A 22,189-nucleotide genomic window follows, 5' to 3' on the forward strand; every position below is an offset into this window, starting at 1 on the left:
CGCGGACTCGGCCGTCAGACCCCGGGAACACTTGCAGCACGCGCGCCAGCGGCCAGTGACCTCGGGGCGTGTCAGATTCTGCTAGCAGCACCACGTCGCCGACTGCTAGGTTCCGTTGGTCAGCTTGCCATTTTCTCCTGTGGATCAGGGTATGGAGGTACTCCCTTTTCCATCTTCGCCAGAGATGGTCCGTCAGTGCTTGAACGTACCTCCATCTTTTTTTGGAGTGCAGATCCTGGCTGCTGAAGACTCCAGGGGGAAGACAACGGCTTCCCCTCCCCAGGAGATAATGGTTCGGCGTGAGAGCTGTCAGGTCTCTCACATCGTCTGTGACGTGTGTCAGCGGTCTACTGTTGATCATGCTCTCTATTTCGCAGAAGACAGTTGACAGCACCTCGTCTGTTGTCACCTCGCCGCCGAGCACGACCGATAGCGCTCTCTTGACTGCGCCGATCATTCTTTCCCATATGCCGCCCATGTGGCTCGCGGCTGGTGGGTTGAAACACCATTCGATCTGCTGCTGGCTCAGCTCGTCAGAGATCTTCTGCTGGTTCCACTGTGTTAGTGCCTCTCGGAGTTCACGTTCCCCGCTTTTCAGGTTTGTTCCGTTGTCGGAGAAAACCTTCTTTGGACGACCTCGGCGTGCCACGAACCGTCGGAAGGCCATCAGGAAGCTGTCAGTATCCAGGCTGTTGGACACTTCCAGATGAATGGCTCGCGTGGCCAGACACGTCACCAGCAGGCCGTACCTTTTTCCGTCTTGCGGAACCGCCTGACTGTTAGCGGCCCGAAATAGTCGATCCCCACGAAGCTGAACGGATGGGAGGTGTTTAACCGGTCAGCGGGAAGATCGGCCATTCTTGAAGGCTGAGGTCTCGCCCTTCTCTTGCGACAGATGGCGCAGTCGATAAGGACTCGTTTTACCTGCGAACGACCCCTCGGAATCCAGAATTTCTGGCGAACTTCATTCAGGGTGTGTTCTGCGCCGGCGTGCATGAGCTGACGGTGCGTTTCGTAGATGATCATCCTCGCCACATCAGAACCTGCTGGGAGTAGAATGGGATGGCGAGTGTCTTCGTCCAGTGGGGCATTCTCTAATCGCCCCCCGACTCGTAAGATGCCATCAGCGTCCAGAATTGGTGACAGATCGGCGATGCCGCTCTTCTTGTTGAGCTGCTGACCCGCCTCTAACTGCTGCAGTTCGGTCCTGTAGGCCTCCGCCTGCACCATCTGGAGAATGGTCTTCTCCGCGTCATGGAGCTCTGACACGGTCATTGGGCCTAGGTTTCGCTGTCGCTTCTGCTCGCCTTTCAGCTTCGAGTTGCGGAGGAAGCGCAGGATCCAGGCCACCGTGCGCTTGTATTTTGTCCAAGACGAGAATTTGCTCGGTGTCGGCAGTGCTGCCTTTGGATCCCTCACCGTGACTGTGGCGAAGGCTCCAACTTTCACTTCTACGTCTTCTTCAGCCAGCCTCTGAACGTGAGGCTGCTCTGGCCACCCTTCTTCGTCGCCTCGGAGGAAGTCTGGGCCGGATAGCCAGAGAGGGTTGTCGGCGAGCTCCTTCACTGTCTCACCCCTGGAGCACAGATCGGCTGGGTTGAGTCGTCCTGGGCAGTGCCGCCACGGACCTATGTCTGACAGGTCGTGGATTTCTGCCACTCTGTTTGAGACGAATGTATGGAATCGTCTGCTCTCGTTGCTGATGTACTGCAGGACGACCCGGCTGTCGCTCCAGTAGGTGACCTTCTTGACTTGATCTGGTATCTCCTTTTGGAGCGCGTCCACCAAGCGCACTGCGAGCACTGCTGCCTGCAGCTCCAATCTGACGATCGACAGTCTCTTCAGCGGTGCAACTCGTGTCTTGCTCATGATGAACGAGCAGTGATGCGTGCTGTCTGGTGAGGTCGTACGGAGATAAGCGACTGCTCCGAACGCTCCCTCTGATGCGTCGCAGAAGACATGAAGCTGACGTGCTATTGTGTCACTTGATGTTGGACGGAGGCAGCGTGGGACACTGATGTTTCTCAGTGCTGGCAGTTCTTGGAGCCATTCTTCCCATTCTTTCTGCTCCTCACGATCCAGCTCGTCGTCCCAGTCCAGTTGCTTGGTCCAGAGCTGCTGCATGAACATTTTGGCTCTGATGACGAAGGGCGCGGCGATACCCAGAGGATCGAAGATCGACGCAGTCCTTTGGAGGACTCCCCGCTTTGTCATCGGGACGCTTGAGTCTCGGAATCTGAAGCTCAGACTGTCCTTTTCAGCATCCCAGACCACTCCCAAGGCACCTTGTGTGGGCAGCTCCGCTTCTGTGAGGTCTAGTTCCGGCTGTGCGCGTTTCTCTCGGGGAATGCTTTCCAGGACGCGCCGCGAGTTGCTTACCCACTTGGATAGATGGAAGCCGCCTCGGGAGAGTGTCTCTGTCACCTGCTTCGTCGTCTTCAACGCATCATCTTCATGTTCTTCTGATCGTAAGAAGTCGTCCATGTAGAAACTGTTCTTCACAGTTTCCACGGCCTTCTTTGGCAGCCCGCAGTCTTCTCCATGGTCCGCGACTGTTCTTTGGAGGACGTAGTTGGCAGACGCTGGAGACGATTTGGCGCCGAAGATGGTCACCTGCATCTCGTAGATGTCTGGTTCTCTAGTTTGATCCAGGTCGCGCCACAGGAAGCTGAGCGCAGGTCGGTCCTTCTCGATGACACGGACCTGGTGGTACATTTCTTGGATGTCTGCCACCATGCCGACTTTTTCTTCTCGGAAACGGAGCAGGACACCGGTGAGGTTCTTCAGCAGGTCTGGTCCGGTCAGGAGCTTGTCATTCAGCGATGTTCCGTACGATCTGGCTGCCGCATCGAAGACTATCCTGAAGCGGCCTGGCTTATTGGGATTAGTCACGGCATGGTGTGGTAGGAACCAGCGTCTGGGTAGCCGGAGCTGTGCCTCCTCCCTGGACAGCTTTCTGGCGTGGCCCTTTTTTACATATGCATCGATCGTGGCCTGGTAAGCTGCTGCTTTCTCTTGATCGTTTACCAGACGCCTCTCGGTGCCATGTAGTCTCTTTGTAGCCATCACCTTGCTGTCTGGAAACGGCGTGTCGTCATCAGTCTTCCAGAGGAGGCCAGTCTCGTAGCGGTTGCCGGTTAACTTGGTGGTTGTTGACTCTAGAAGCTCTTGCGCTCGACGGTCTTCTTTCGACTGTGACACTGACCTTTCATACTTGGCTTCGAAGGATTCAGTTGTCCACCAGTCCTTCAGCATGTTTTCCAGTTCCTCGTCAGCAGCGGAGCCTTTCTGGATGAACATCGCTCTTCTAGTTCGTCCATGTTTTCCAGGGTGCAGGTCGGACACAGCGCCAGTCAGGGTCCAACCAAAAGCAGTACGTACAGCTATCGGTTGGCCTGGTTGACCCACCCGGACCTCTTGCTGGATGACTGCTTCGCTGACGTTAGCTCCGAGCAACAGTTCCACCTGTCCATGGGAGCACTGAGGAATGTCCAAGTCCTTGATGTGACGCCACTTCTCCCGCTGCTTCTTGCAGACGTTCGGCATGGAGATGTCGAGAGATGGAACAGACCACGCCTCAGGCACGATGATTCTTCGAGTTTCCCCAGGGGCCACAGAGCTCAGCTCTAGCTTCACTCTAGTTGATGCTTGAGGTTTTCCAGTTCCTTCCACTGTCTGAAGACACAGCTGTTCGTCTTGTCCTGTGATTCCCAGTTGGTTCAGCACAGCTTCACTGCAGAAGGAAGATTCTGACCCTGAATCGAGAAGAGCATAGGTGTCACGGTGAGTTCCTGCCTTCTTTCCATGAATTCGAACTGGAACGATTTGTAGAAGAGTTCCGCCCGTCTTTCCGATGGAGGTAGATGCAGCCACCACACGTACCTCTTCTCCTTCTGCCGCTGAAGTTGTTTCATTGGCAGGCCGACTGGCTACGGCTCCCGAGCGGTCGGTGAGGGGCGTGGTTCGTTTGGTGCTGCCATGAATCAGCTGATTATGGCGTCTCTGGCACCCATTTACACCACAGAGCTTGGTGTTGTGACATTCTCTGGCGAGATGTCCCCTTTGCAGACACCAGAGGCACAGTCCCTTGTCGAATATTAGGTCGATTCTTCTTTCGACGTCCAGATTTTTGAACTCACGACACTGGTGCAGTCTGTGCTCACCACCGCACTTCGGACACGACGCATTCCCACCTGGTTTCTGTGCCGTTGATGGAGAGGCTGGTGACGAAGTTGCGGTAGCATGCGCTGCTCGCTTGGTCGTCTGGTCTCTGGTTCTCCCCCGTCTGTCACTCGGCATTTCAGCGGTTTGGCAGAGCGATGCAATTTGGACCTGCTTCAGCAGCCAAACGTCCAGGTCGATGAGTGATGGATGTCTTGGGTGGAGTTCGAGCACGTGTTTACCCCATTCACGCCGTAGATATTCTGGAAGTTTGGCCACCGTTCTTCGGAGATTCTCTGTGCTGTACAGGTCCGCCTCATATCCTTGGGCCTGCATGAGCGTGACCGCGCAGTGCAGGGCGGAATGGAAGTACTCTAACGATCGAACAATGTTCTTCTGAGGAGGTTCAGCCGAGAACACTTTCTCGAGGTGTACCTTAATCACATCCGTGCTTCGGCCGAAACGATCTTGTAGAGTTTTGAGAGCTTGTTGGTAGAGGTTGCCGTCAAATAACATGCCAGCGATGGCTTCTTGCGCTTGTCCCATCACTGACGCTTGCAGATGAGCCATTCTTTCCGCGTCGCTGAGCGATGGCTGGTCGTGCACGAGCGCTCGGAACAGTCCGATCCAGCGCGGCCACTCAGACGGCTTGCCTGAGAAGGTCGGCAGCTGGAGACGGGGAATGCTCTTAGTGAACGCGGATGTCGTAGGAGCCGGACGTGGTGCAGCTGTCGGTCGCAGCTGATCTATCCATGACGTCTGGCTTGTGGACATACCGGGACTGGGCGCCATTCGTGGAGGTTCTAGTTGCGGAGGTTCTTCTCTGATTTCGGTTAGAGGTTCTAGAGGTTCTCTGGGCGTAATGGAGATTGGCTCGGAGAAACGAAGTTGTGATCTGGAGCAGTTCGGCCTTTGAGAAACGCTTTTCTCGGTGATCGGTTCTCCCAGATTTTCATCCACAAAATCGTCTCGCCTGTCTGCATTGAGCTCGTCTTCCATTTCTTCCCTCAGGTCCGCCTCCAGTCGGGCAGCTTCAGCTTCATCTCTGGCTTTCTGAAGGTCTCTCTCGTATTGCAGTTCTTGTTCTTGTTGCCTTATCTTTTGTTCTTGTTCGCGCAGCTCTTGTTCTCGTGTCCTTTCTCTCTCCAGCTGGCGCACGCGTAACTCCTTCAGTTTGGATGATATCCTGGCTTCAGCTGATGCATGAGAGGCCGCCGAGCTGCCACTGACCTGTGACCTTGCTCGGCGAACGACGCTACGGGTCATGCGTGACACTGAGCGTCCCAAGCCGTCTTCAGGTTGCCCTCCTCCATCCTCGCTGAAGTCAGTCTGTCTCGTAGAGGTCAGCTGTAGTTCGTCTGTGGTGCTTGTCATGAAAGTATCGATTTTCTCCTCGATTCTCTCTTTCTCCGTACGAACTTCGTTTAAGTACTGAGCCTCATTTTCTTTTTCTTCCTCACTCTGCGTGTATCCAGAGATACATTCGTGAACGGCCATCAACGCTTGGAAAGCGCTGTCCATTTCTCTGCGGATATTTCCAAACTGGACGCGTGAGGCTCTATCTGTCACGAGAGCTTCAGCGCGCCGGAAAATCCTTGTGAGAGCCGCCCGATGACGACCTCTCACCTGTCTGAGGTGCCGCCACTCCCCGTTGGAGCATTGGCCTTCTCGTGGTTCCTCTTGGACTGTTGTCACTGCAGCTTGTCCTTGACCTGCAGCGGCTGGTTCAGCTGGTACTTCTTCCATGTCAGCGGTTTCTTCTTTGTCACTTTCACCCATTCGCTCTAGAGACGGGCTTGCTTCTCCACTTGCCATAGTTCAGGATCCGGCCCGGAGGACCAGCAAATGTCGCCGACAAACTGTCGTTCGGAGTTCTTTTCTGGTTGGATGTGGACTGTATTTTATTCGGTGAGTTTGTGCGACATTCGTAGCCCGCCCGCCTGCTATGTGAGCTCCTGGGTTTTTGATATTCGGCGATTTACAGTTGTAGATAGACGTGAAGATTTCCCGTAGAGGATTTATTGAAGTATACGCGAAGCAAGAAGCGGAAGCAGTTGTGAAGAAAACCGGTAGATGAAACACGCAGACACGGAGCACAATTCACATTCACTGTACAAATCTGAAGCACTGACACTGCCCCGCCGGGCGCGGCTGCGCGCAGGAGAGTCGGTCTGCGCGCGTGCTTCTGTACTCTGTCCCCGCTCAGCCGGGCGAGGCGTCGAGCGGGGCAGATCAGTCCGTGCGCACAGCGCGACGGTCGAAGTGAGACTCTGCCGGGGTCGTACGTGACCCACATTTTATACGCAATGCTTAAGACGTGTGCAAAACGAGTGCGAACTTGCACTGCAGCGGGGAGGTGGCTGAAGGCGCCAGCTTGGCGGCCTACGTGCCTTAAAACGACGTGTCTTTAATTCATATCTCGGTCTCGGTGGCGGCCGCGGCGCTGCTGCGTCTCGGCAGCGTCGGCGGCACGCGTACCGACCGCTGGCCGCGTCTGCTCGCGGCCCCGCCCTGCACAATGCCTCACAACTCATCCTGAGTCTGGACAGGGTGACGGCGGTGCGGCGGCGGGACGGCTGCAACGAGCGGCGGCGGCGCCGCGGTGGCACGGCGGCCGGCCGGCTATCACGGCGGCACAGCGGTAGCGCGAGCTGGTCCGAACACTTTCGTCGGTGACAGCTGGTTTGCTCTCGTTAATCTCGAGATCGCTCTTCCCGACTGCCTGGTAAAGGCGCCTCTGTGCAGCTGCTCAAGATTCAACTTCAGTGGTCTTCGGTGGCGTTCGAAGATGATATAATTTACTATTTGATTCTTAACTATATTTACCAGGCGATTGATGAGAACAGGGAAAAAATGCGTCTGCCATTTTGAGCATTTCTTGCAAGGAGCCCATTGGGCGTGCTTATCAGGAATCGCTATATACCTCCACCTACGATTATCCGTATGCTAATGCATTACATTACATGTCGCAGTGGGTTTATATGGCCATGGAAACAGTGTTTCTCTTGATCCAAGAACGACAGCGATTATTTATCGGCACATTATTGTGTATAAAGTAGGAATCTAAATAGCCACCAAAGACAATGTCTTCACTCGACGAGTGAATAATGGCCCTCATTGAATGAACCTGTAAACCACGCCCTTGAATGCGAGCGCCATGTGGATATGGGCGTATCAGTCACCCCAAATGGAAGGCTCAACAAGAGGCTTGGAACTGCTCATCCCTGATGGCAGCGCCGTACAAGGCGGCGGTCTCCTGAGTCCGGAACTTCTGAGCCGCCCGTCGGACCTCTGGAATGTTTATCCTTCACCCTCCTGATCCCTGAGATACCTTTCCCAACACTCAGCTGTTTCCTTTAGGTATAACTCCTGACCTGACTCAGTGTCCTGTAAATTTTCACCACCATCTTGTTTAGTGTCTCCCAGTTCCTAAACTGTCTCTCCGCCTCCTCCACTATACTATTCCTTGCCTTTTGATCTGTTTTCTAGACTCAATAATTGTTTCCAAATTCTATGAGCCTCTCCTTTGACCACCGAGTTTTTCATCTGACCTTTAAGCTATTCCCCCAGACACCTGAGCTGATCCTCTAACCCGTGAGCTACTCCTTCGACCTCTGAGCTGCTTCTCGGACCCCGCAGCCATCTCTCTCGCCGCCAGCCGCCGTGTGGCCGCGTCTCACCCTGCACAGACGCTCCGTTTGCATCACTCCTCCATTCATCAGCTGCCGGTCTATCGGCGGCCTGTGACCCGACCAATACATCACTCCACGTATGGTGCGCGCCGCGCGCGTCACTGCCCTCATCCTTTGGCCGACGGGGCGGGCTGGGCGCGATAGAATCGGGACCGTCACTCGCGCTGATCGCGACAGGCGTGCGTGCGCATACGATATAGCTGGAGGAAGGGGAATTGCACGCACGTTCTGCTCAGGGGAACAGCGATACAATAAACAATCGCCTTTTTTAGTGTAGGGAACTCGATGAAGGGCATTAAGCGTGCAAGAGTAATCGAAGGCTGCGGGTGAAATCAAGGCTGTGATGTGATTTGTGGGCTACTGCTAGCGTAAGCAGTCGTTATTACGATCCCTTTCCGGACTGCGAACATTTTCGTGCCTTGGCGTTTAGCTACCCTACCAGCTTGATTGATTTACCAATAGTAGTTTCAAAATCACATTTTTACGTTTTAATGACTCAATATCAATATAAGTAAGCACATGTGCTTCATTAGTTATAAAAATGTTGTGGGTTTACCATTATTTTGCTTGCCCTGTTGCGATGTTTTGGTAAAATCATCTTGTCGAATACTACGCCGATGTGGCGAGAGCTCAATTGTAAAATACACATTTCAGTCGCGGATCACCGGACCAGGAAGTGGCCAATCTCCTATCTAAACTGCATCTTCCCTCCGCACGAAACGGAGCGTCCTCTCAGAGGGCGACTTTGCGTGCAAATAATGGCCGCCATATCACGCCATCATCGCGACAATCGTGGCGCGGAGACGATCCGAACGACGCCGAGAAGTGGCGGTTGGTGCGCCACAATTGGCCCCGAGACGCCGCAAGTGTCGCCTTTGCAGGCTTTGCAGAGTGCAAGGCTACGCTGCAGTTACGGTGACATTTACGGGGTCAAAAGGTGCTGTTGCACTTCGTGAACCCATTGTGTTCTGGTTTATATCACATTTGGAATATACGAGTATGACAATCGAACTCCGCGGATTTACTTCGTAGGGTATTTGATTTATGCATTCACAATCAGAGAATGGCAGAAAAACTCGGCTCCGCTAAGGTTTTACAAAGTTACATCAAGCAGAGTCCCAGAGTGACCGGAACAGGTTCACCACCCACTTATCTTTCCTCTTTCATATACGCTTCGTATGAACTGAGCTTCAAATTGCCACACCGAGAGGAACGACTCATCTCCATTGCATCAGGCGTCTGATCGGTGTCCCATGAAGTACCTGAGCCCTGTCAACTGTCCTGTAAGTGACACTGCTTCACTCAGTCCGTCCTGCCACCTGTCACTTGTCCTCCGTTACGGGACCGACTCGATCGGACTGTCCCCTCGTGCGCTGGCGGTCCAGCTCCTTACGGTGCTGCTCTGAGCCCCGCCCCTCCTCCGTAGCCAGCTCACGTAGCTGCCGGCCGGCCCGGGGACTGATGCTGAATTATGTCGCTGCGGATCACATGAGGTCGCGTTTCACTTGGAGCTGCATGGCAGAGGCAGCTCAGCCACCCACAGCTGACGGACCAGTATGGTCCGATTTCATTAGCTTTGACGAACGGAGCTGGTCGGTGCGCAGCCGTCTAAAAAAGAAAGAAATCCATTTCTATGTAGCCATGGTCACTGGCCAGCAGTGGCCAATCCAAGCGTGCCAAGTCGTGCCTGTATTGCCCATAACGACATACCGCTTTGTGCACTACCCACTGAAATCTAAAACTCACTGGAGACAGGCACGTTTCAGCGGCGCGTGGGATGAAGAAAACCGCTGCCTACGACGGCGCTGCTGGACGCCCTTGGCCGACGTCAATGATTTATTGTACGCGGGGATTTCAGAGCAGTCGTTTATTATGCAGCTGCGCACAGGTGTGTCAAAGGTTGCTCATTGTTTTGAAAATTAAAATGAATTCCTCATTTGATTTTAAATGCTTTTAAAGTTCAGGTTATATAGCCTTGCAGATGTGTTCGACGATTTGATGCCTTGAAAGACAGACATGCAAGTCTTTGCTGACCATTGTCTTCTATTCACTGGAACTTAATCACCCAAGAGATCATATCATTCTGATTGCCCACTACACCTTGCTAAAGCAAGAATAAGAAAACTCGTGCTCCGTGCATTCTTTCCAACCACCCCTCCTTCCCGATAGCGTCTGCGAGTGCTGCACATGAGGTCTCTGAGTGACCGAGGTCACCCGATCTGCACACCGGAAACTGGGGGTCACCCCTCCCCTGCCCCTGGCTACCCCTGATATGATCAGCACGTGCCTGTAATACCCCTCCCCTCCCCTCTCCTCTCGGCGGTCGACCTCTGGGGGAGGGGTTCGAGCGAGAATGGGGGAGGGGAAGGGGGTAAACCATTCAGCTGGAACCGACGCTGATTTGCTACGCTGCGTTCTGACCACGCGGCCACCTGCAGGGTGTTACGTGACACGTAGTTGCGGAGCTTTGCGAGTCACCATGGCCACGGGCCAGGGCTCCCTCGATCGAAAACGCCACGCTTTATTTGGGAGGCTTTTGATGTCAATACATCATACAAAAAGGCAGAGGGCATAGGGCTTCAAGGAAGTTAGGTATAGGAGGGCTTATACGATAACAGTTTGTTCTGATATTTGTTAGTATGCGAGATTCTGAATGGGTGGCACCAGGGGGATAACACACCTTGACCTGTTTACATGTTGGCAATGTGTCTGGGCATCATTGCTGGCTGCAGCCAGCAGCTGCAAAGACTCATTGGCTGACTATGAGGTCGGCCGAGCCGGTTCCTCGGTAGTCTCTCCTTCAAGACTGCTCCGCACTGATCCATTGATTGAAAGCGGCGGCCGGCGTGATACTGTCACTTGACTCTGAAGTCTGAGGCCGATATGGCGCGGTGTTCGTTTAACCAGGGCGTGTATGACCTGCTGAGGGCGGCGTGATGCCGACTGAGAGCGGGGTGGTTGTGGTCCTTCGTCTGAGAGACGGCGTGGTGCAGCAGCGGTGACGTGATGTCACCAGCCGCGGTCACCACACCCGCTGTGTCCACTGTCCATGACTGATGAGAACAGGACGGCCAGCCGATTGGCCTTGGCGTCAATGCACATGGTGCCCATCACGCCTCCTGCCTGTGCAGGACAGCGTGCTGACCTTGACGACACAGACGCTGACGTTCGTCTTCAGTCGCGAGCAGGGTCACAACCGCTACCCTGGGCTGTGTTAGAGCGGAGAGAGTGAGTCTCAGTGGATCGCGGCCTATGTGAGGAGGGTGGGGAGGGGTGATGAGAGGGTCTCATCTGCAGTAGATAGGAGCTACATCCACTTCGTTCCAGGTCATGCACCACCAACCTTGAATCTAACAGACATTCACTGCCCAAACAAGTCCACCCCGTTCTGAATAGCCACCATTTATAGTCGTAATTGTAAAACAGACTCCTTTTATTTGGCCGATAACGGTACATGAATTTCAGCCCGGCAATTAGTGGAACACCTACAGCGTCGACAACCTCGATAGCGGAACATAAACACGAGATAACCTGCAGTTATAGACACGGCGGCTTCCGCCGGAGTATGTCCATATAAGGCCAGTCGTTCGCAGCTAGGCGCTGCCATTAGTGCGACATTGACCTAGTGGAGTGCGTCCGTCCTGACCGCGCGCTACACAGCTTGCATTTTATATTGGCCTGCAATCTGCAATCAGCCGCATGACAATATATCAGCAGCTGCGTTACTCGTTAGGTATTACAACTGAATGACGCGCCTCTGGGCGAATTCCACATCGGTCCTTGCTTTCACATCAGTAGATACTGCAATATGATGATCAGCGAACTGACAGCACTGAATAGCAAGCTAGTCAAAATGACAAAACCATTTCATATTCAGAATTTTACAATGTCATCACCGTAGACAGTGTCTGTCAGTGTCTTGCCGGCTTGTTTGATCGCATACTTGCGTTCGCAATAGTAGATAACCATCGCACTACGTGTGTGGTCGCTCGTGATAGTTTCATTGTAAAACCCTCACTACGCGTGTCAAACTACAAGCTACAGACATTACGGCATGCACGATCGGTGGCCAGCGCCGCGTGTGTGGTCACTGGGGTGCATCAGCCCTGCGTATCCCATGGTACGTGCCAAAGAATCCTCATTGCGACCGATCTCTGACCCTTAATTGTTTCTTTCCAATGCCAAATGCTGGTCCACTATCAAACACTCTCAACCAATTGCTGTCTGGACACCAGCGTTTGGTTCCTGACTGCCCCTTCCCCTTACACCGACCGCCATGGTCCCTACCTATTCTTTACTCTGTGCTGACTGTGACTCCACAAGCTGCAGACCCGTGACTGCTACCTCCCTACCGCCAACTGTCCCTCGACGCTGCCCATGACTGCTACCTCCCTACCGCCAGCTACTGGCCACGACTGCTACACTTCCCTCCCACCAACTGCCAGCCCCCGAATGAAGTCACGCGCCTTGTGTTTCCGCTGTGATGAGGTATTACACAGCCAATTGGTGTGCCATGGCGCGAGTCGCCGTCTGAGGCGGCCATTCTGTGGCGTCATTCAGCCCTGCAACGTGTCATCATCAGCGACGGAGACTTTTCTACGGACCGACAGCTGAATAGTGCGGCCAGAGTTACGACCGATGAAGCTGTAAAAGATACCATCGTAAAAAGGGCATTATATGCGACCATCGATGCACGTAAAAGTCGCCATCTTTGATGGCTGTGTGTTTTATTGAAGGTTGTGTATCAAGATGGTGGTGTTATTAAAGTATCATGACTGTATACGATGTGACAGAGTCTTTAACCATTATTTATTGCATGCCACCAACACGTGGAATCGTTGCTTGTGGTGATATTTTTATAACGTGCATTGGACGTGTAAAACGATTGTGCCGAACATCGGGTCAGTTCCCATGACAGGCTGCTTGACAGGACATTGTTGCCACCTGGCAACGCATTTGACTGGGACCTGAGGCCTGTACGTTTCTGTTCTTTCCTTTACCGGTACATCTTGTGTCTGATCTGTCGCTATGACTGTCTTCCTCCTGACCCTGTCCTGACCTTGTCCTGACCTTGATCTGAGATTGTCCTAACGATTTCCTGGCCCCTCCTGACTCAGTTATCCGGTTGCCGTTACATTTTCATTATCCCCTATTGAGTTTGTTCTCTCAGTTTTGCTCTCTTACTTTAAATTCTCGCCCTCCCCTGTCCTCTCCCGCTATTTCCTATTCTAACTCACCTGGGCCGTCTCTGATTTTTATACCGCCTTACCACGCCCATTTTCCTGCTCATGACCTCTCCTGCCCTGACCCAGTCCTGACCCCGTTCTGAGATACCCTGGCCGGGCGTTCTGCCGGTCCTGCCCGGTTCTGGCAGCAGCCACCCGGGCTGATTTGGCTCTCTGCACCTGCTGGCACCGGCGGGAGGTCGGGTGGGCGGGCTCGGCCCCGCCTCGGTCACGAGCAAGGTGGCGGGCTTGGCCAATGTGAGGTTTTGGCCTGACGATTTATGATTCACTCAGGTGCGCATCCGCCACATTGACCGCAACGACATCGAGGATGCTGAGAGTCTTCATTATACCTATTAGATTTAGGTACTGAAGAAGCCTGGGTATAGCGGAAAAGTATGGGAAACGTTTCTGTGAAGTGCTTCCTGATGCACATTTGCAATTGAAGTTAAAAGTGAGGCATACCTACTTACCTTGACTTGCCTGCTAATATTCCGGTGTTTGCATCAGTCAAACATCAATCAATGTACTGTTGCTGCCGCTGGGTGTGACTGCACAGTGCACTCTCACGAGCTAGGACTGACCACTTGGCGATGGGAGACAGGTAGGCGGTAAATGTTTATTGTCTACGTACCAGAGAGCTCGGTTTTAGATAAATAAAGCCCACTAAGGAGCAACATAATTTGAATCGGTGAAGGAAATGGAAGAGTGACGTTCCTTGCCATATCCTTTTTGCATATTTACCTTGTATGTTTTCGTTGAGGAGCTGCCTCTATACCAAACAAATAATTTGGCCCAAACCCGAGATCATACACTGCCGTTCAATGAACGAAGAGACCGTTTCGCTCGTAGGTATATGTAAGAGACCCAGTCAGTATTCAATTCACCGTGGAGCTAAATAGCCTATTTTGTTTGATTGAATGTGACAGGTTTAGCGAAATGTGTGAATATTTCAAATGAGCTCAGGCTTCTAGTCGATTTATCCAACGCGGTGTATCCGATACATGCTTTGCCTATTGATATGTTTAGATATTATTGTTATCGTTATGCTCATTTTGTGTTATGAATGACCGTAGGTATCACTTGGAGATATGACAAAGGTCTCTTATGTAACATTTATCACGGTAAAAGTCGCGATAAGTAACACCCATCACTAAGGACTAAAATACGGACGGCTATAACGCATCCACCATTGTCCCATTCCGGCAGCCACGCCCAGCACTGCTGTCTGGATTTATTTAGCGTTATCTGGTGACGTGTTTTCATGCCGGCTCTCTCATGAGATATGTCTGGGAACGCTGGCGGCTGTCCAGCGGCCAGCGTCTGACCGAGACATGGAATGGCGGCTGCGCGCCCGGCAGGGATATATGAGTGAGAGAGGTTGGAATGGTGGCTACTCGGGAGCCCAAGAGAACTTGGAATGGTGGATGCCTGCTTCCCAAGAGAGCTTGGAATGGCAACTGGCCTGCTTCCCAAGAGAGCTTGGAATGGCAGATGCCCGGGAGCTCAAGAAGGCTTGAAATGGCGGTTGCCTGGAAGATCAAGAGAGCTTGGAATGGTGACTGCCCAGCAGCAGTTGGATATATTTTAGAGAGAGAGAGAGAGAGAGAGAGAGAGAGAGAGAGAGAGAGAGAGAGAGAGAGAGAGAGAGAGAGAGAGAGAGAGAGGAGAGAGAGAGAGAGAGAGAGAGAGAGAGAGAGAGAGAGAGAGAGAGAGAGAGAGAGAGAGAGAGAGAGAGAGAGAGAGAGAGAGAGAGAGAGAGAAAATGGGATAAAAAATGTCCAGATACTTAATCAGAAAAGGACAATCAACCGGTGACCGACGAGAAACAGCTTGGTTATGGCAACGGTTGTCAATGGCCATCATACGTGGAAACGCGGCAGCAATCATAGGATCGACAACCCATTTTCCCATGAGTTCCGACACCGTTCAACATCAGGTACAATCATGGACCCCAGGACTACGGCAAACTCAAAAACGACAGACCCAAAATGGCACATGTTACAATCATGCCACCCCAGACCACATCCACTTGCCAACACATCAAGCCAACAATGCCATCACTGATATCACACAACCATCCTCAGCGCCTAGCATGAATTCTGACACAACACCATCACCCATCACTGCCGATAGCCACACTAATAGTCGCTCTCCACCATCTCCAGCAGTTGATAACCCCAGCATATCCGCTCGTTTAGCACGCTACCGTGAACTGTTCCAACAAATAAAATCAGAATTCAGGGTGCAAGGACTCGAGGTCGAGACTAGCCGCGACTATATGGACGATCCAGAGCTGGCTTACTACTTTACACGCGGGGCAAACTAATGTTCCTGCGTGCCAGCTGTGTTAAGCTGTCAATGTCTCTGCTTTTTTGTAAAGTGTCTGTAATTTAACCATGTTTGAAAGGACAATTAGAAGCAAAAAATGCTAGAGTTCTGCATTTTGCAAGCATGACACATAGGTTCAGGAAGGTAGGCATTGGAACGAGTGAAAAGTGTCTTCCTGAAGACCATCAACCTGCGGGCTGTCTTGTAGCTCTTTCCCTCTCTTCTCTTTTCCCTTGTCGACAAATGTTTATTGTTTGTTCACCACACTTGTGGTTGTGGCCACCGGCGGCTGTCCGCTTACGAAAACAAACCATGAGCCACTGTTTTCCCTTCTCGCTGCTGGTGATTCCAAATGAGCCACGCGAATCGCTTCTGCACTGCACAGAGCCATGTTGCCTTGTGTGGCTCTCCAAGCACGTCCGGTCTAATGCATGGGGCCGACTGACAGATACGCCATTTGTGTACGTACCTTTGTAATGTTACTGGGGGCTTTAGTTCGCACATTTCTCAATGCCCGGTTAGATATGGATTGTGTTAATTAAATGCTTAATCCATTGCAAAATGAATGCATGGTTGAATAACCGACGAACTCGATTCGAGCTAAAAGGTTGAGCCGCTGGGCTAGGATCTGTAAATATTTGCCTTAGAATGTGTTACTGATTTCCATCTGAATGCATATAAGATAAATGGCTGTGAATTGTTCACTCCAAAGGAGCAGCAGGTCCTTTATTATGTGACTGTCATTGGGCCGTCAATCCCATAGCATCGCTCGCAAAGTTCCGAAAGACAATGCCGCATCTTCTATATGTGCCGCGGGGCTGAGCCGGGGCTCGTGGTGGCAGCGGTGTGCTGGCTGGCGGCTCGCCAACCCATACGAATACGGACTCCTCTGGCAGCCAATTCCGGGTGCCGTGCTCATCCCGTGAATGGGCCAATGGCAGCACCTGCTCAGCTGACTCACCACCCTGTGACGTCACTGGTTGTCCCGGCCCGTTTAATCAGGGCACTAATAGCACTCGACGACGTGCGTTTCGCTGTTGACTTTCGCACTAATTCATGCAAAACTTGCTTGGTTAAGCAGCGAGTCGAGATAGCCTGTTGATGCTGGCAGCTGTGAAAATGGTAATATGGTGCTCCGGAGAGGAAATGGGCCCGTTTGCACCTGTGCTCTCATACCAACGTAATAGAGCATTGGATCTTATATGGACGGCGGACGCGAAACGAAGCTCTTTCATTAACATCTTTCGTTTTTTTTTATAGAAATATACCGCCACCAGTGATTAGAAGACCAAGAGTGATTCGTAAGCCTGACTCAAAATGCACCTTGCACAAAACGTTTACACATGTCCTGCAGAGGGGCTGACTCGACTCGGAACGCCTGCGGACATCACCATCCTTAACACTCAACATTTAATCTCCCGGTTTCCCTCCTCCCTCAGACAACGCGCTGCACTGCGACTGCCGGCTGGCGTGGCTGCTCGGTCTTCGCACCGCCACCGCCTCCACCCACGTCCAGGCGGCGCTGGACAACACCGTGTGTCACATGGAGGGCGACTCGCTGCCTGCCCGGCTGGAGACGGCCGTCACCGCCGACCCGCCTCTGGAGACGAGCACCCTGGGCATCGGGCCGCCGGTCCGCCTCGTGGACCTCAAGGTGGGCGCTGCGCCGCTCCGGAAACTGATGCAGCTTCAGGTGGGGCTGCCGCGGCGGCGCGAGGTTGTAGAGAAGGAGCATGGAGGGTGTGGTCAGTGGCTGGTGACCTAAGAAGTGTTGTAGGAGAGTGGTAGTGGGGTGGGTGAGGCTGCATGGCAAGCATGTGGGGTGGTGCTGTTTTAGTTACGGTTGAATGAACGTGCATATGTGGTTGTTGATGTGCACGTGAAGCGTAGCTAGAGTGCACCTGTAGTCATGTTAGCAGCATTCGACAGTACGATGGACATGCAAAGGAGGGTGCAAGGAGATTGGTCATCTGTGAGACAAGGAATGGCCTATAAAGCAAATATTCAATAAAAAAAAAAACAGGCATTGAAAGCCTTCCTCCTTATACTCCATTTTATGTACTTCCGTTGTTTAGATCAAACTTTTAAAGGCCAAGTCCACCCCATGTTATAAATTCCACACACATCATTAAGCGTTTAAAAAAGTGCAGCTGGCTGGCTAAGGAGCTACCTCATTAAAACCGCTCTTATTATACCTACTTCTTAACGAGCCCTTCCAGAACGAACCGTACGCGTACCAGTAACTCAACTGTATGCAAATGACTATTTCGTCGCCGAATACTTCTGAGCGGTTGCACAGAGATCGACGCTCAGCGTGATGGTTCAGGACTGCAACAATGCTCCCAGCTCATGAATGCTAATAGCCTATCGACTTGCACTTGGCATGCAACGATTGATCACTGACGGGCATCAAATGCACTGTGGAATTCCCCTCATTGTATATCCAGCTCTGAGAAGCCCGGAGTGCGGCCGTTTGGTTCTAGAGATACGAACAGTCTAAATCACTAGAAAACCTATTTTATTTTCATTTTGAAGGTATAAAATAAATGCTTATGTAAATGTTACAATTTACTTTCACCTAGTTGAATTTATTTTTATTAGCCAACTTCTCTGAGTTTTTGTATTGTTTTTTATTGTTTTTCTTTTGCTAGATTGAGCTGTTGAGCTCCCTTGAACCCTTCGGTAACCCTTCAGTGTCACTTCAGTGAACCCTTCAGTGTCACTAGTCAGTATGTGACTATATGACTATATGTGACTGTTATAGTGACAGTTATTTTTTAAACGTGAGTTGTATGCCTCTTCACTTAGCCACTGTTTATCTTGATGTATTGTTCTCGGAAAGCTTATTTAGGTCATTTTCTGTATTTAAGTCAAACGGCTGGTTTTGGCCTCCATTTGCATGGCACGAATGTTATTACGTTGTTGTGTGCTTGATATTTTCTGTATTTGTGCGCATATTGAAGCACAACTGCTGGTGACGTGCCTTATAGTACATTAAGCCTCAAAATAATCTTTAGAAACATATTTTCAACCAAAACAAACAAATCATCCGGCTATTTGTTTTAAGGACAAACTGACAAATTGTCGTGAGAGAAGCAAACCGTGTTCGTGCGGGCTTTTGGCAGGAATTCACGAATCAAAACACATACTAATGCCATCCCGCCACCGAGAGCGAAGTGTAGTCCCTACCCTAGTCCGGGTGACGAGCTGAGCAGCTGGAAAATCAACCACCGTGCCAAGATGACCTCACCGTATGATATCAGCCCCTGACCATGGCGTATCTGTGCTGACAGGTTCAGGAGCTGCCCTGCGACCGACCTCTGGCGGAGGATGCTATCAAGGGAGACCAACACTCAAAGAAGCCGACCACTCAGCAGCAGCATCAGAAGCATCACCACCGACAGAGGCAGCAGGAGTTGGAGCAGCAGCATCGTCAGAAGCAGCCGGACCCGCACCATCAGAAACAGCAGGACCAGGGGCAGCTGGATGGGGGCCAGCAGCGGCGGCTCAAGGCCGAGTCGCCTCCGCCAGCCGGAGCGTCCGTTCGCAGGGAGGATGCTCCGATGGCCCGGGGAGGGGCCGGTGTTGCAGCCTCCAGCGCCTGGGTTCTGTTGCTGACTTCACTCGCCGTGGCGACCGCGGCACGGTAGGCTGCCGACGACACTCAGACTGAGAATAGTCGTAACGCGGGTGAAGACGGTGATGAATGTGCGAAGAAGGGGAAGGGGGCTGCTTAGTGCGAAAAGAGCACTTCGTTGTCCATGAAGACGCGTGCATTGTACGAAACCTCAGACGTTGTAACATCACCAACTGATGGCCCTAAGAATGACATTTGACGCCATCACAGGACGCAGACACGTTGTGTGACGCTCCGTTTAGTGCGCGTTTAGTGCCAACCGGTTCGTGTCACAGCGATTGTTGTCAGCGATTACCGATTCCACCGCGGTGTTGGACGCTGGGCGGCAGGTAAGCTTGAAACATTGACAGTGGGACTGGGCATCAGTTGTGACCAGCGAGGTTGCTGGCAGGATCTTGTAAGACACTGAAAGACAGTCAGGGCCTTTACATCAGCGACAAGCGATGTTCCACAGAGGAGCCTGTGAGTCTCTGAAAGGCAGTGGCTGGAAGTTACTGACCAGCTTATAGAAGGACCCCGAAAGGCAGACTGAGCCTACAGGTCGCTGATTAATGAGATCGTTAACCAGTCTGTACAGACATTACTGGTGATCAGTCACTGGCCATACACTATATGTGAATCCCCCATGCGGACTCGGTCGTCTGTGTAGCATGCATCCCCATTGCCAGTCGACGGGCATTCGAATGAACGCAGGTCTTCTTCAGCCCACACTGTCGTGTAACGATGACCCCTTGATATGGATGAACGAACATGGGTGGTGTCCGGTCATGTTCAATTATGTCTGTGCCCATGTCTTCTACCACTGATATTCGTTTATGGCGAACCTCAGTGGTTATCTTCATGTACTTTGCTTGTGAGTGTGGTCAAATATTTGCCCTGTGTCGTATCTCTCTCCTTGGAACATCGTATCCGCTATATACGTGCTCCTCATTAGTCAAACTAATTGGCTCATTCGCATGATAACCGTGTATTCTTTGACAGCCGTGACAGCCACACTCGTACGCACAAACACACAACACGCACACACATCCCCGCTCACGTCTGCCACCATGGTGCTTCTGTGTTTTACGGTGCTCTCGCCTCTCAGAGTGGAAAGGTCCTCAACGCCCCGACGACTCATCGTCGACATACTCACGTCATCGCGGCTACTGACACCGCGAGGGGAGTCTCGAGCGTGTGATGAGGAGCGAGTGGCCGCACCGTCATAGCCGAGCAAACGACACGTAGATTGGGCCAATACTGCGTACCGTCTGGCCAGGTCTTGGCACTTGTTCAAACACTCTCCGGGGCGAGCGGGCCGGACGCGCCGTCCCGCCCTGTGCATATTTCATGGCGGTGCCTGTGATGGCGGACGGCGAGCGATGCGTGAAAAGGTCTGATATAGGAATACCTGTGTAGGCGGCGAATGCTGTCAAAGCTGCAGAGCGGGTTGCATACAGCCTCGTCGGTGCAGTTTGTGCTTTTACAGTATGTGGTAGGATGTGTTTTAGACTGTCCTATAACTAAACAATACAGCTGTTGGATAAATTGCATTACCGTGGAAAGCACCGTGTTGCTGCGTCTTGAAACTTGTACATTTGGTTTTCTGGATGGAATACGACATTCCTATTTACTGCCGGCACGCAGTTCTTTGATTGTGGATTGAGTTGTTAAGTCGAATGGTCCGTTCCTGTTTATAATTTTTCTTATCTTTAGTCGCTCTATTTTCCAATTATTTCCGAAAGATCGTGCATGTAGCTAGACCTCCGTTTGGTATCATACCTATCGTCTTTTACCCAATGCCTATTACTCTGCACTGGACTGACTACGTTATAGTAGTTCAAAGCGAGAAACTACATAGACGGATGTGTTTTGAATGCTTACTACTCAGGCATGCCTAACATCGATTCGCAGTAAACGGTCTCGGAAGAATAAATAATTCGCTCTATTTTGGCTTGCATTTTTACGAGTTTTTAAATGCGTCCCCTCCCCAACAGATACCTACAAAACAGCTGACTACCAAGCAGACAAACATTCGGTTACCGTTTTATTGAACATAATTTCCTAAATAGGTACATGCAATGACTCAAACAGGAGGTAGGTATCCAGTCGTCTCGTGCATGTATTGCTCTCGTCATTGTTTCCTTTTGAGCTCTTCGAAGCGTTGAATGTGATGACCGCCAAGAGATCAAGTTTGCATAGTTATGCCAGTCCCACCAGCTTTTCACTGATTTCCCACAATCTGGCAGCGTCGGCGTCCTTCCTCGCTGCTGGAGCCACCTCCTTCTCCTTGCAGTCGACGTAGTATTTTCCGCTCTCCGTTGCCGCCTTTGGTGACATCGCGCAGAATAGAGAGGTCTCGGCACCGGAGGCAGCGCTCTTGAAGAACGGCTTCAGGAAGACGAGGAAGCAGCGCTGCCAGGCGGGAGCGTTGGCCCAGATTGGCGTGCGCACCACCCCGGGGTGAACGGCGTAGACGGTCACCCCAGTGCTAGATAGGCGACGAGACAGCTCGCGCGCGAAAAGGAGATTCGCAAGTTTGCTCTGCGAATAGCTTTTCCACAAGCTGTAGCCACGGGTCAGCTGCAAATCGTCGAACTCTATGCGTCCTCTCTTGTGTGCAGCGGAAGAGAGAACAACCACGCGAGATGGCGTCGATGCCTTCAACTTGTTCAGGAGCAGCATCGTCAGCAGGAAGTGTCCCAAGTGGTTGACCCCAAACGTGGTCTCGAAGCCGTCCTGAGTCTCGGTCCTCTCGTCCAGCACCAGGCCGGCGTTGTTGATCAGCAGGTCGAGGCGCGCCTCCTCTCTGTTGATCCTCTCTGCGAAGGCGCGCACGGACGCCAGCGAGGCGAGGTCGAGCTGCATCACGTGCAGCGATCCGGCGGGCGGCGCGGCGCCGGCCGCCTGGCGCTCCAGCTGCGCGCGCGCCGCCTCGCCGCGGCTGACGGAGCGCACGGCGAGCAGCACGCGCGCGCCGCGCTCGTACAGGCCGCGCGCCGTCTCCAGGCCGATGCCGGCGTTGGCGCCGGTGACGATGGCCGTCTGTCCGTCGAGTCGGACGTCGGAGGGCACTCGGTGGCCGCCCATGATGAGCCGAGAGGCGACAGGGTTCACAGGACTCAACATAGTCTTGGACAGGCAGATGTCAGTCCGAAAGTAAA

General features: G+C 52.4%; 2 protein-coding genes across 2 annotated transcripts in view; one reads left to right on the top strand and one right to left on the bottom strand.

The window, feature by feature from the left end:
* Positions 1-20,978, top strand: part of LOC122392737 (connectin-like) — a 45,101-nt gene extending 24,123 nt beyond the window's left edge. The window contains exons 3-4 of the mRNA XM_043387975.1: positions 16,849-17,063; positions 18,703-20,978. Coding sequence (XP_043243910.1) covers positions 16,849-17,063; positions 18,703-19,059 — 572 coding nt within the window. The 3' untranslated portion in view covers positions 19,060-20,978. The remainder of the gene's footprint in view (positions 1-16,848; positions 17,064-18,702) is intronic.
* A 113-nt stretch (positions 20,979-21,091) lies between these two features.
* LOC122392741 (retinol dehydrogenase 12-like) lies at positions 21,092-22,161 on the bottom strand. The gene has a single exon (XM_043387988.1). It carries the CDS (start codon positions 22,152-22,154, stop codon positions 21,228-21,230), a length of 927 nt encoding a protein of 308 aa, XP_043243923.1. The 5' UTR covers positions 22,155-22,161; the 3' UTR covers positions 21,092-21,227.
* Between the last annotated feature and the right edge of the window lie 28 nt (positions 22,162-22,189).

The sequence above is a fragment of the Amphibalanus amphitrite genome, unplaced genomic scaffold, assembly GCF_019059575.1.
Source record: "Amphibalanus amphitrite isolate SeventyFive unplaced genomic scaffold, NRLGWU_Aamphi_draft 000024F_arrow, whole genome shotgun sequence".
Classification (NCBI taxonomy): domain Eukaryota; kingdom Metazoa; phylum Arthropoda; class Thecostraca; order Balanomorpha; family Balanidae; genus Amphibalanus; species Amphibalanus amphitrite.

What these genes read in the sequence shown, in the direction of transcription:
- LOC122392741 (XM_043387988.1), bottom strand. Translation starts at nt 22,154, where the DNA reads ATGTTGAGTCCTGTGAACCCTGTCGCCTCTCGGCTCATCATGGGCGGC.